The sequence below is a fragment of the Oncorhynchus mykiss genome, chromosome 13, assembly GCF_013265735.2.
Source record: "Oncorhynchus mykiss isolate Arlee chromosome 13, USDA_OmykA_1.1, whole genome shotgun sequence".
NCBI classification, from domain to species: domain Eukaryota; kingdom Metazoa; phylum Chordata; class Actinopteri; order Salmoniformes; family Salmonidae; genus Oncorhynchus; species Oncorhynchus mykiss.
Window position 1 is genome coordinate 29,693,264 of NC_048577.1, and position 13,352 is coordinate 29,706,615.

The 13,352-nt window shown below is 39.6% G+C and overlaps 1 protein-coding gene across 1 annotated transcript in view; it reads left to right on the top strand.

Moving 5' to 3' along the window:
• The window catches only part of LOC110486077 (potassium voltage-gated channel subfamily H member 1), a 50,593-nt gene extending 37,708 nt beyond the window's left edge, over positions 1 to 12,885 (top strand). Inside the window, exon 12 of the mRNA XM_021557413.2 lies at positions 9,446 to 12,885. Coding sequence (XP_021413088.1) covers positions 9,446 to 10,333 — 888 coding nt within the window. The 3' untranslated portion in view covers positions 10,334 to 12,885. The remainder of the gene's footprint in view (positions 1 to 9,445) is intronic.
• Positions 12,886 to 13,352: the final 467 nt, after the last annotated feature.

Below are 13,352 nucleotides of genomic sequence, written 5' to 3' on the forward strand. Positions count from 1 at the left end.
AGGGCTTTGTGATGGCCACTCCAATACCTTGACTTTGTTGTCCTTAAGCCATTTTGCCACAACTTTGGAAGTATGCTTGGGGTCATTGTCCATTTGGAAGACCCATTTGCGACCAAGCTTTAACTTCCTGACTGATGTCTTGAGGTGTTGCTTCAATATATCCATATACCTCATGATGCCATCAATTTTGTGAAGTGCACCAGTCCCTCCTGCAGCAAAGCACCCCCACAACATGATGCTGCCAACCCCTGTCACGTTCTGACCATAGTTCTGTTTTTTATCTTTGTTTTAGTATGGTCAGGGCGTGAGTTGGGTGGGCAGTCTATGTTTGTTTTTCTATGTTGGTTTTTGAGTTTGGCCTAGTATGGTTCTCAATCAGAGGCAGCTGTCAATTGTTGTCCCTGATTGAGAATCATACTTAGGTAGCCTGGGTTTCAGTTTAGGGTGGTGGGTCTTTGTCTTCCGTGTCAGTGTTTGTTGCCACACGGGACTGTTTCGTTCATTTCACGTTTGTTTTGTATTTCGTAGTGTTCAGTTTATGTTTTAAAATAAACATTATGGACACTAACCACGCTGCGTTTTGGTCCTCCGATCCTTCTTGCTGCTACTCCTCGGAAGAAGAGGACGATATCCCTTACACCCCCGTGCTTCATGGTTGGGATGGTGTTCTTCGGCTTGCAAGCATTTTTCCTCCAAATATAACGATGGTCATTATGGCCAAACAGCTCTATTTTTGTTTCATCAGACCAGAGGACATTTCTCCAAAATGTACTATCTTTGTCCCCATGTGCAGTTGCAAACCATAGTCTGGCTTTTTTATGGCGGTTTTGGAGCAGTGGCTTCTTCCTTGCTGAGCAGCCGTTCAGGTTATGTCGATATAGGACTCGTTTTACTGTGGATATAGATACTTTTGTACCTGTTTCCTCCAGCATCTTCACAAGGTCCTTTGCTGTTGTTCTGGGATTGATTTGCACTTTTCGCACCAAAGTACGTTCATCTCTAGGAGACAGAACACGTTCCCTTCCTGAGTGGTAATGACGGATGCGTGGTCCCATGGTGTTTATACTTGTTTGTACAGATGAACGTGGTACCTTCAGATGTTTGGAAATTGCTCCCAAGGATGAACCAGACTTGTGGAGGTCTCCAGTTTTTTTCTGAGGTCTTGGCTGATTTCTTTAGATTTTCCCATGATGTCAAGCAAAGAGGCACTGAGTTTGAAGGTAGGCCTTGAAATACATCCACAGGTACACCTCCAATTGACTCAAATTATGTTAATTAGCCTATCAGAAGTTTCTAAAGCCATGAAATCATTTTCTGGAATTTTCAAAGCTGTTTTAAGGCTCAGTCAACTTAGTGAAGGTAAACTTCTGACCCACTGGAATTGTGATACAGTGAATTAAAAGTGAAATAATCTGTCTGTAAACAATTGTTTGAAAACATTACTTGTGTCATGCACTAAGTTCTCTGCTCAAGGGCACAATGGCTATATGTGGCATATTAGATGGTCTTATAACTGATGTTTCATCAAACAATACCATCCCTTAAAATGTCTTATGGCTGCAGGGGCAGTATTGAGTAACTTGTATGAAAGGTGCCCAGAGTAAACGGCCTGCTCCTCAGTCCCAGTTGCTAATATATGCATATTATTAGTATTGGATAGAAAACACTCTGAAGTTTTTAAAACTGTTTGAATGATGTCTGTGAGTATAACAGAACTCATATGGCAGGCAAAAACCTGAGAAGAAAGCCAAACAGGAAGTAGGAAATCTGAGTTTGGTCGATTTTCAATCCAGCCCCTATTGAATTCACAGTGGGATATGGATAAAGTTGCACTTCCTAGGGCTTCCACTAGATGTCAACCATCTTTAGAAACTTGAATGAGGCTTCTGCTGTGTTTTGGAGCCGGATGGGAGCTCTTTGAGTCAGTGGTCTGGCAGAGAGCCAGGTCCTGGTCACGCGCATTTCACATGATAGTGACCTGCTTTCCATGGCTTCTCTACAGACATAGAAATTCTCCGGTTGGAACTCTATTGACGATTTATGATAACAACATCCTATACTTAGTTTGACAATTTTTTTTATATAAATATGAATTTTATCAAACAAAACATACATGTCTTGTGAAGTCCTATGAGTGTCATCTGATGAAGATCATCAAAGGTTAGTGATTCATTTTATCTCTATTTGTGCTTTTTGTGACTCCTCTCTTTGGCTGGAAAAATGGCTGAATTTTTCTGTGAGTTGGTGGTGACCTAACATAATCATTTGTGGTGCTTTCTCTGTAAAGCCTATTTGAAATCGGACACTGTGGTGGGATTAACAACAAGATTACCTTTAAAACGGTATAAGATACATGTATGTTTGAGGAATTTTAATTATGAGATTTCTGTTTTGAATTTGGCGCCCTGCACTTTCACTGGCTGTTGTCATATCGATCCCGTTAACGGGATTGCAGCCCTAAGAAGTTTTAAAGGCACAGTCAACTTAGTGTATGTAAACTTCTGACCCACTGGAATTGTGATAAATTATAAGTGACTTATCTGTCTGTAAATAATTGTTGGAAAAAGTACTTGTGTCATGCACAAAGTTAATGTCCTAACCGACTTGCCAAAACTATAGTTTGTTAACAAGAAATTTGTGGAGTGGTTGCAAAAACTAGTTTTAATGACAACCTAAGTGTATGTAAACTTCCCGACTTCAACTGTAGGTTTCCATCCAATTGGCGACAGATATTCATGTGAATATTCAAAAATATGCTTAAAGAAAATATGCAAATTTTCCCACCAGTGGCGTTTCCACCAAAGTAATTTTTTTGCGGATAAAAATCTGTGCGTGATGACCTAGTGCACTCAAAATGTACTCTTAGCTTAAGTTTTCATGTAGCGAATAAAAGTATAATCTAATGTGGCTAATGTGCTTCCATCCCATTTAATCATGGTGGGAGGACCACACACCATATCATCGCGACTCCAAGTTTGCTTTGATATGGTTATTATATCAATATTTGCGTATAAAGGCATTTCTACAGCCATTTCTCGCATAATTAATTTTACTGACACAAAAAGATCAAACCGTGTCAAACGAACAAATCTGTCGGCATTTATGCAATTGTACCAAAACTTCCTGTTTCCATCACAGCTGTCGTGTTTTTTTTATTTTTTATACGGTATGACTTTTTTAGTCGCATAAAAACTGTGGTTGGAAACATTTATGGTTTATGTTACGTAAGTTTAATGAACGAACTATACACTGGAGAGACGGGACCAGATTCACCAACAAGGATTGAAGTAGCTTCCTATATGTGTAGTATCTTTTTGTTGAGTGGTTTACTCAGATCGGTTGTGAAAAGTGAATAATTAGGAACACGCCCATTGTGGACATATCTTTACAAAATGAAATGAGCTCTTAGCAGAGATACTGAGATATGCAGTCTGGATTTATTTTGGAAACTTAATTTTCATGCAAGTTTATAAACCAAATTTAATGACACATGATCAAAAGTCTCCAAGGCTGTCAATTTATTAGTTTAAAAAAGTAAATAGCAATGCAACTATTGACATTGCAGCATAATCTGAGGTGAGAGAAGGGAAATGCATAATATACACTACCGGCCAAAAATACCTACTCATTCAAGGGTTTTTCTTTTTTTTTTTATTGTAATTTTCTACATTTTCTACATCTACATTAACCTCTCCTTCCAGACTCACATTAAGCATCTCCAATCCAAAAATACATTTAGATTTGGCTTCCTATTTCGCAACAAAGCATCCTTCACTCATGCAGCCAAACATACCCTCGTAAAACTGACTATCATAACGATCCTTGACTTCGGCAATGTCATTTATATCTCCCTCTATGTCTTATATCTCCCTCTCTAACTTTAAGCATCAGCTGTCAGAGCAGTTTACCGATCACTGTACCTGTACTCAGCCAATCTGTAAATAGCACACCCAACTACCTCATCCCCATATTGTTACTTTTCCTCTTTCTCTTTTGCAAGTGTGTTAATGCTCCAGTGTTAATGCTAAATTGTAATTATTTTGCCTCTATGGCCTATTTATTGCCTTACCTCCCTACTCTTCTGCATTTGCACACACTGTACATAGATTATTCTATTGTGTTATTGAGTGTACGTTTGTTTATGTGTAACTCTGTGTTGTTGTATGTGTCGAACTGCTTTGCTTTATCTTGGCCAGGTCGCAGTTGTAAATGAGAACTTGTTCTCAACTGGCCTACCTGGTTAAATAAAGGTAAAATATATATATTTCAAATGTAGAAAATAGTCAAAATAAGGAAAAAGCTTTGAATGAGTAGGCATTTTAAAAATTTTGACCGGTTGTGGATATAAATATTTAACTTAGTAAACGCTTTTATCCGAAGCAACATACAGTACAGCGAGTGGATACATTTGTTACATTTGACGAGAGAGCTGCTTTCAACTTCTTGTCTTATAGTGCCTGCAAGATGGATGTGCATGAATCTTTAATATCACCTTTATTTAACTGTTACATCATATTCATTAAAGAGTTATGGATGACTCATTCAACCTCAAGCCTCGCCCCTATAACTTTTCGCAGTTCTATCAACTTACCTGGTAAAAGAAGGTTTACAATTCATAAATGCTTTATCTAGATTGTCGGGGCCCCATTCTAAGTATGGAAAAGAATGCATTACTTTCACGTGAATCATTCATTGATGTCAGTGAGAGACTTGCATAAAAATCTTTGTCAAACCCACAGATCTAAGGTTAGAAATACTGCCCCTTAGTGATGTTAATTGTTTCCAAATCATGTTGCACAAACCACGGCCCTTGAGATTTGCATAAAGTAAAAAAAAAAACATGATATTTCAGAAGGGGAAGTAACCTAGGTGGTGAGTGGGGGAACTCCTTCAGGGCGATGGTCAGATCCTCTTCTCTGTTCTGCTTTACCATGAAGATGTTTTTTAAATTTATTCCCTTCTGTACCAGAATTCATAAGGTCAAGGTGAGAAACAGGAAGTGTGAAAGACCTCCAGTATTTCAGTTGAGTGCAGCAGCAAGGGACTTTGCACAAAAAGTGATTAATAGATGAACACAAAAGCTCTGGGAATATATTGTTACAACAGAGAGACATTAGTCACTTGTTTGATCACTGTCCATGCACCAAGAATTGGAATTTGTAATCAGTCATTCAATTAATTTTCATGTGTATATCTTTTTACAAATGAAGTGGTCAAAAAGAAAGCATGGGCCTCAAATCCACAAAGAGCAAAGGTGACTGGAGTAAAAAAAAAAAAGGCCTTAAGAAGAACTAGACCCTTGAGAGGTAAACCCATACCTCTCTGACTGACTGATCAGATAGTTCAGGGTTCATAATATTGACCACCAATGTCAGACAGTTGTCCTTTAAAGGCAAAGTCAAAGCAGAGCCTGGCAATGTTGCCAGCACAGCATGGTGGAAGCCAGCCAACATTGATAAAAAAAACACTACAATCATATTCCCTCACTGTATAGTATTGGGCAATACTTTACTACTACAATACAGTACCTATAGTACTACCACATACCACCACTTCCATGTTGTGCTACAATGACTACTACTGCTACTACAGCTACAAAGTACATAACTATTAAGAAGATAAGTAACACCAACTTTTTGATCAAAAGACAAATCCTATAACAGGAGGTTGGTGACACCTTACCTGGGGAGGACGGGCTCGTGTTATTGGCTGGAGCGGAATCAGTGGAAAAATGGCAAATACATCAAACACATGGTTTGATGCAATTCCATTCGCTCCGTTCCAGCCAATACTATGATCCGTCCTCCCCTCAGCAGCCTCCACTGAATCCTATGTGTACCACCTCTCCACTCTAGGCTGATTAAACACTAGGTGGGTATTGTCTGTCATCATCAGTCTCTCTCTTCTTCCCATGATCTTTTTCTCCTCTTTATTTCCCTTTCGTTGTCTCTATCCCTCTCATGGCCTCTCCCTTCCCCTGATCGATCTGAAACCCAGCCCTGCTGCATGGGACCCGTTCTGCCGCACTGTGCAATAACGATCTCCTGTGTGAGAAATGACCCTGACTCGCTTGAGGAGGCACAGTGCTGGTCTTCCACCTGCAATACCCCATATTGCGTCCTCTGCAGTCGCTTCACAGGACAAATCTTTTGACATTACACACCAGGATTTACAAAAATAATCCCTCTACTCTATAAAGTTCTTATGTCTTTTTCAAAGAAACTCTACAGAGATTTTCCTGGTGAAGTTTCGGCCAATATTACTGATCTTGTGAGAAATGTGGGATACAGGTCTGGGATACAAGTCTAAATCGAATCTAAATCTAATCCAATAATCTGGTGGACAACATTATTTGTGCTGTATTTCCTAATAACACATTGATTTACATGATTTCATGACCAACTGTTTCATAACATTAAACAAGTAGCTACAATAATCCACTCTACAAAGCATTATGTACCAACTACTCTCTTGTTCTTCATATATGTTAATCCATTGTCACGATTCAATTTCACCAGGTGAAATGGCTAAATGAAAACGACTAGGGTAATAAAGATATTGATCACATGGTTAACGTCAAAATGATTCTGGGAAAGCCTCTGCAGTCTGTATGACAACATGTAATCATGATCTGAGAAAGGTCTTACTACTAACACGAGATACTGAGATTGATCTGTCACTACATGGACTATGGACCCATTTTCTCAAATATTTCTTCAAATACTATCATGGTCATGAACAAATTAATATTAACTGAATGAATCTGCCACATTCCCAGAGACAGATAAAAATGGAGACAGGTATGGGCAATGTGGCGACCTTTTGTAGCCATGATTTAGACATATTACAGGTGAGTAATTGTAGCGCTGTAATTTGTTGAAGATGGAACTCTACAGCTGTAGAGCGGGCACGATTACCGTATAAACGAATGGTTATGGATGAAGACCGTCGTGAAAATAAAAGTTACATCTTAATGTCACGTACAAAAGTACAGTGAAATGCCTTTCTAGCAAGCTCTAAAACCCAACAATGCAGTAATCAATATTTAGTACTAAAATAACATTGAAGTACAACAAAATACATACAAAATAAAAAAATAAGAACATGTGCAGGGATACTGGAGAGGTAGATACAATGCCTTCAGAAAGTATTCATACCCCTTGACCTTTTCCAAATTTTGTTGTGTTGCAGGATTAATACAAAAATGTATTACATTGATTTGATTATCACCCATCTACACACAATAACCCACAATGACAAAGTGAAAACATGTTTAGACATTTTAGCAAATGTATTGAAAATGAAATACATAAAAATAATTTACATAAGTATTCACACCCCTGAGTCAATATGTTAGAATCGCCTTTGGCAGAGCTTTGCACACATGGATTGTACAATATTTGCCAATTTATTTTTATCAAATATTGGCCTGTTGGAAACTACAACTCCCTACTACATTGCACAGTTCAGGCTAGATATGATTTATCTCTAGAGAAACTGTGCAATGTGTGCATTGAGCTCACAGAAAAAAAATGAACAAAAGGGAATTCAAATAATTGAACAGACGTTGTTTATTATTTATGATCAGCACTACTTTTTAGCCATTCTGAATCCTTCCTCAGGTCAAGCAGTTATCTCAGCTCTCTGGTCTGCCCAAAATACAAAAGATCTGATTGGCTGTTCAGGGGATTGTGCTTTATGAATACACAAATGTAATTTGCACAGTGGGATAGTCTATGCCTTTTGGAGCAGTCTTTGGAGAAGAGTCTGAATGTGTATTAGACATTGACGACCCTGTTTGAATGGACAGCTAAAGATGCATTTGCAGGCTTTGAGATGGAATGTTATTGGGTTCTGATTGTGACCCGTGCTTCGCCTTAATCTGGCAAGTTTGAATAAAGCGTTGCTTAAAGCATTTAGATAGGCATTGGGTCAATGTTAACCTCACCCACTTCACTCTAAAATATCTGATGCGAAGAGAAAACCAATTCATTTCAGTTACTTGGTTAGACTAATACAATTTCAAGGTTTCAAATAAATGCTCTCAAAACCATACCTGTGCTCATAGCCGCGGGAAGTAGGGGTGTACCCCTTCTTTCTTTTTTTTCTTTTTTTACAAAACTAGTGCACTGGGCCTTTAATAGTCTTGTATTAGCAGACCGATATAAGATTTGTCCTTTTTGATTATGTTTCCTATCCCCAACATTACTTATTTATGTGTTTGTATTGTTTTATGTGTCACCTGCCATGATTTCAACGTGGTACAATATATTCATCCATTTTAAAAGGGGTCACACTTTGCATTTCCACTGCCTTGATAAATAACTATGGTGAGGGGTAGCTGCTTTACTTTTTGCCGCTACTGCTTTGTGTTTGTGCTGAGTGCACCTAAATAAAGACCACTGTGTTACATAAACACAATGCAGACTTCTTGTTCCTGTGAGCTCCCAGCTGGCCATTCAAAATCTAATAAATAAATGAATGAGACAAACAAAACCTGCACTGATATTTTTAGGGCAGTGAGCAGTTGTCCTCGGAGTAGTAGCCTACTAGTCGATGCTAACGTGCCAGTTCCACATGTTTATAGTAATGATGTTGCACAATATTACTTACATTTGATCTAATTAAACATTACCACTTCCAAACTCTCCACGAAAGAGATTTGAATTAGTCAAACCTGGTTAGTCAGTGCCAAATTAACTATTCCCAAATGCCAACACTTTATTGTTCCGACACTTTAGCTTTATGAAATAATTACTGTACATCTTTCTTAGGACATCACCACCATCTGACCCTCCATGTAGGGATATGCCCTTTTAGTTCCCGTAAAAAGAGAAATCTTAACTCTACAGCGTACAATGACTTTTTAGACGATTCTGTGCTTCCATCCTGTTTCAATGCCCCTGTGCACAAAGTGAGGTCCATACAGAAATGGTTTGTCTAGATCGGAGTGGAAGAACTTTACTGGTCTGCACAGAGCCCTGACCTCAACCCCATCGAACACTATCAGAATGAATTGGAACGCCGACTACGAGCCGTGCCTAATCGCCCAACATCAGTGCCCGACCTCAGTAATGCTCTTGTGGCTGAATGGAAGCAAGTCCCAGCAGCAATGTTCCAACATCTAGTGGAAAGCCTTCCCAGAAGAGTGGAGGCTGTTATAGCAGCAAAGGGGGACCAACTCCATATTAATGCCCATGATTTGGAATGAGATGTTTGACGAACAGGTGTCCACATACTTTTGGTCATGTAGTGTATGTTGGAGGCTTAGGGACATTATGCTATTTTCCTTCAGTTTAGAAATGTTTAAGTCATAAGTGTCCAAAGAAATACTTAAAGTCAAAATACTATAAGTGTTGAGTAGATGAGTAGCAAATGTCATTTTGGACCCAATGATTTTAAGATGGGCTTGATCCCAACCTGATGTTCTGATTTCTTGTTACAGATAGTGTTCCGGAAGATCAGTGATGTGAAACGTGAGGAAGAGGAGATGCTCAAGAGGAATAACGAGGCCCCTCTGAACCTTCCTCCGGACCACCCCGTCCGTCGCCTCTTCCAGCGCTTCCGGCAGCAGAGGGAGGCGCGACTGGCAGTGGAGCGAACCTGTCAGGGGGAACCAGCAGACGTGGAGAAGGGCACTGTCCACCTGGAGCAAACCAAGGTCCATGAGGTCCTCGCCTCCACCAGCATCATCATGGTGACCGAGAGCCCTGCTACTCCCACAGCTTCATCCACATCTTTGTCTTTGTCCTGCAGGCCCTCTAGCCGAGTCATGCTTCATGCCCCTGCCATCCAAAACGGCAACCTCATAGGCTGCAAGTCCGCAGAGCCTGCGCCAAAGACCAAAAAGGGCTGGGGTCGTTTCAAGGAGTCTGTTGTGAAAGCAGAGTCGTGGAGCAGCGTTTCTAAGGCCGAGTCCATGGAGACCTTGCCGGACAGGACTAAGTCCCATAATGAGATGTCTCTCAAGAAGACGGACTCTTGTGACAGCGGTATTACTAAGAGCGACCTGCGCTTAGATAACGTGGGTGACGCCCACACTCCGCAGGACCGGAGCCCTGTGCAGTCAGAAGGGAAGCTGGTTGTCTGTCCTATACCCGTACAGACCATGCACGCCTCTTTCCTAGAGCTGAAGCAGGAACTTAGGGGAGACATCGGGTCTCTTAATGGCCGCATGGCGGTGGTAGAGGCACAGCTGGCCGAGATGCTTCAACTACTAAAATCGAAAAAGGCCTCTAGTTCGAGAAAAGCCTCTCACTCATCCAGTTTCTTTGAGATGTCACGACCAGCATCCCCCAATTCCCATAAGGACGACAGCTTCTCACAATCTTGACACTGCATGTTTTGGCAGTCTATGCAGTGTTTCCCAACTCCAGTCCCTGATTACCCCCAACAGTACACATTTTTGTTGTAGCCCAGGACAAGCACTGATTCCTGATTCAACTTGTTAACGATCAAGAGCCCTCGATGAGTTGAATCAGGTGAGTTTGTCCGGAGCTACACCAAAGATGTGTGCTGTTGGTGTTACTCGAAATGGAGTTGTGAAACATTGGTCTATGGAACATGAAGTGAATGCATCCTAGAATTCATCCAGGAGCTGGCTGCGGTGTCGCAAAATTGTGAGAGAGGTTTTGTGAAGACTTGGGCAGTAAGATGTTCCTAAATTAGTACAGATGAGTAGTGAGGGATTTTCTTACCATATTATTATTATTATTAGATATAGGGGTAATCTGGATTCAAGAAAATGCACATCTGGATTATCTCTGCACCTTGAGGTACATTCTGTGCGATATTCCATCAATCTACTTTTGTAGACTGTAAACCGCATAAACAACGCATTTGTTGTCTAATTTCTTTTCAATTGGATTCGTTTTAGTTTTAATTTGGTCACACTTCTCACATGGTAAAATGACTAACACCTTAAGGAGGTTTTCATCAAATCTGTGCACTCAATTGAAATTAGCAATAATATTTTATTGCATTGATGTGGAGCAACAGCGAGGATGCACATATCTGAAATGACAATGTCCAGAGCGAAGATGAACATATTTAAAATGACAATGTCCACAGCGAAGATGCACATATCTAAAATGACAATGTCCACAGCGAAGATGCACATATCTAAAATGACAATGTCCACAGCGAAGATGCACATATCTAAAATGACAATGTCCACAGCGAAGATGCACATATCTAAAATGACAATGTCCATTGTTATTGACACCATTGCTCTCTCCTTGTGGTATTAAAATGAAGGGAAATGAAGGGAAAATCATGATTGTGAACTTTCAATGTATGGTGGAAACCATGGCATCTTTTCAACCAACATCCATCCTAAATTGTTATGGGAAGAAATCAATGTGAATTTGTCTAAACTATGAAACCTTTGTGCATTTTGGGTCATCACTGTTGATATAATATGCAAAGTATTGCCATCTATATTGTGTCTTTAGCATTTGAATTGCAATGTTAAAGGAGTAAAAGGAGATACTTGTACAGACAGGTCCAGAATTATTGGAACCCTTGATAAAGATGGGCAAAAAAAGACTGTATAAAAGAAATAATACAAATACTACAATTGCTCAGAGAAAGAGATTTTGTTTAACAAATAATTGTTTTCTCTAAAAAAAAGATGGGGATCCCCCCTGTTTTTAATATACTTCGGCACCCTCCCCCTTGCGTGGATAACGGCACAGACTTTTTCTGAAATGTTTTATGAGATTGGAGAACACATTGGGAGGGATCTTAGACCATTTCTCCATACAGAATCTGTCCAGAACCTTGATATCCTTTGTCTACACTTCAATTCAATTGATATCCTTTGCCCTCTTCAATTCAAACCATAGGTTTTCATTGGGGTTCAAGTCCGTAGACAGAGAGCCGTTGCAAAATATTGATTTTGTGGTGAATTAACCATTTCTTTGTGTATTTTGATATGTGCTTGGGGCTATTGTCTTGCTGGAAGAGCTACTTGCGGCCAAGTTTCATCCTCCTGGCAGAGGCAACAAGGTTTTTGGGCTAAAATGCCCTAGTGCAGTACTTGGTAAAGTTCATGATGCCGTTGACCTTAACAAGGGCCCCAGGACCAGCGGAAGCAAAATAGCTCATAACATCAAAAGATCCACCACCATATTTTAAAGTAGGTATGAGGTTATTTTCTGCATATGCATTCTTATTTCGAAGCCAAACCCACCACTCCTGTGCGTGGCCAAAGAGCTCTATTTGCACAGGTTCCAATCCAAGTGCCAATGCAAACTCCAAGGGTTTCCATTGTGGGTTGCTCTCAATTAAGTTTTTCTGGCACCCCTTCCAAAGAGCCTATTTGCATGGACGTGGCATCTAATTCTAGATTTAAACACTTACTTGGTGACCTGAAGTTTTCCATAATTTTCCAACTTTGGCCCTTCAATTTTTCTTTACCTCCCAAACCATCTTCCTTACTGTGTGTGGGGAACAAGATACACATGCATCCAATATCAGGCAGGTTTACCACCGTTCCAGTGGTTTTAAACCTCTTAATTGTTGACATAATAGTGGTAAGTGGGATATTATTTTTTAAGCTATTTGTTGTTCCCGTTGTGAGTTTTTCACATTTTCCCATGGCGATTGATGATACATTTACATGTGTGTTACCTCATTTTAGAAGTAATCAGGGAGCCATGGAAGACCACAATACAGTTATTTAAACTGAGATTAATTTAAAAAGTAGAATGTTAATGCAGATTTTGTTTGTTTTTATAAGAATCTTTAGCGGTTCCAATAATTTTGAACTGTATCTTTTTTAAATATATATTTTCTCTGTGCAATTGTATTAGTAGAAAAAGAAATGTAAAAAAATATTTACTGTGCACTTGGGAAGTTTTCTGACCCCTTGACTTTTTCCACATTTTGTTACGTTACAGCCTTATTCTAACATGGATTATATCGTTTTTTCCTCCCCTCTTCAATCTACACACAATACCTCATAATGACAAAGCAAAAACTGTTTTTTAGAAATGTTTGCAAATGTATAAAAAGACTACTGAAATATCACATTTACTTAAGCATTCAGAACCTTTACTCAGTACTTTGTTGAAGCACCTTTTGCACTGATTAAAACTTTGAGTCTTCTTTGGTATGATGCTACAATCTTGGCACACCTGTGTTTAGGGAGTTTCTACAGATGTTTCTCTGCAGATTCTCTCAATCTCTGTCAGGTTGGATGGGGAGCACCGATGCACAGCTATTTTTTATAGCAAAGATACACCCCCTTAGTCTACATGACAAACAACAGATGTGTGGAATGGGTCACATGGTTAGGATTTGTATGAAAGAAATGAATAATTCACAGCAGACTATCTACTGTAAAGACT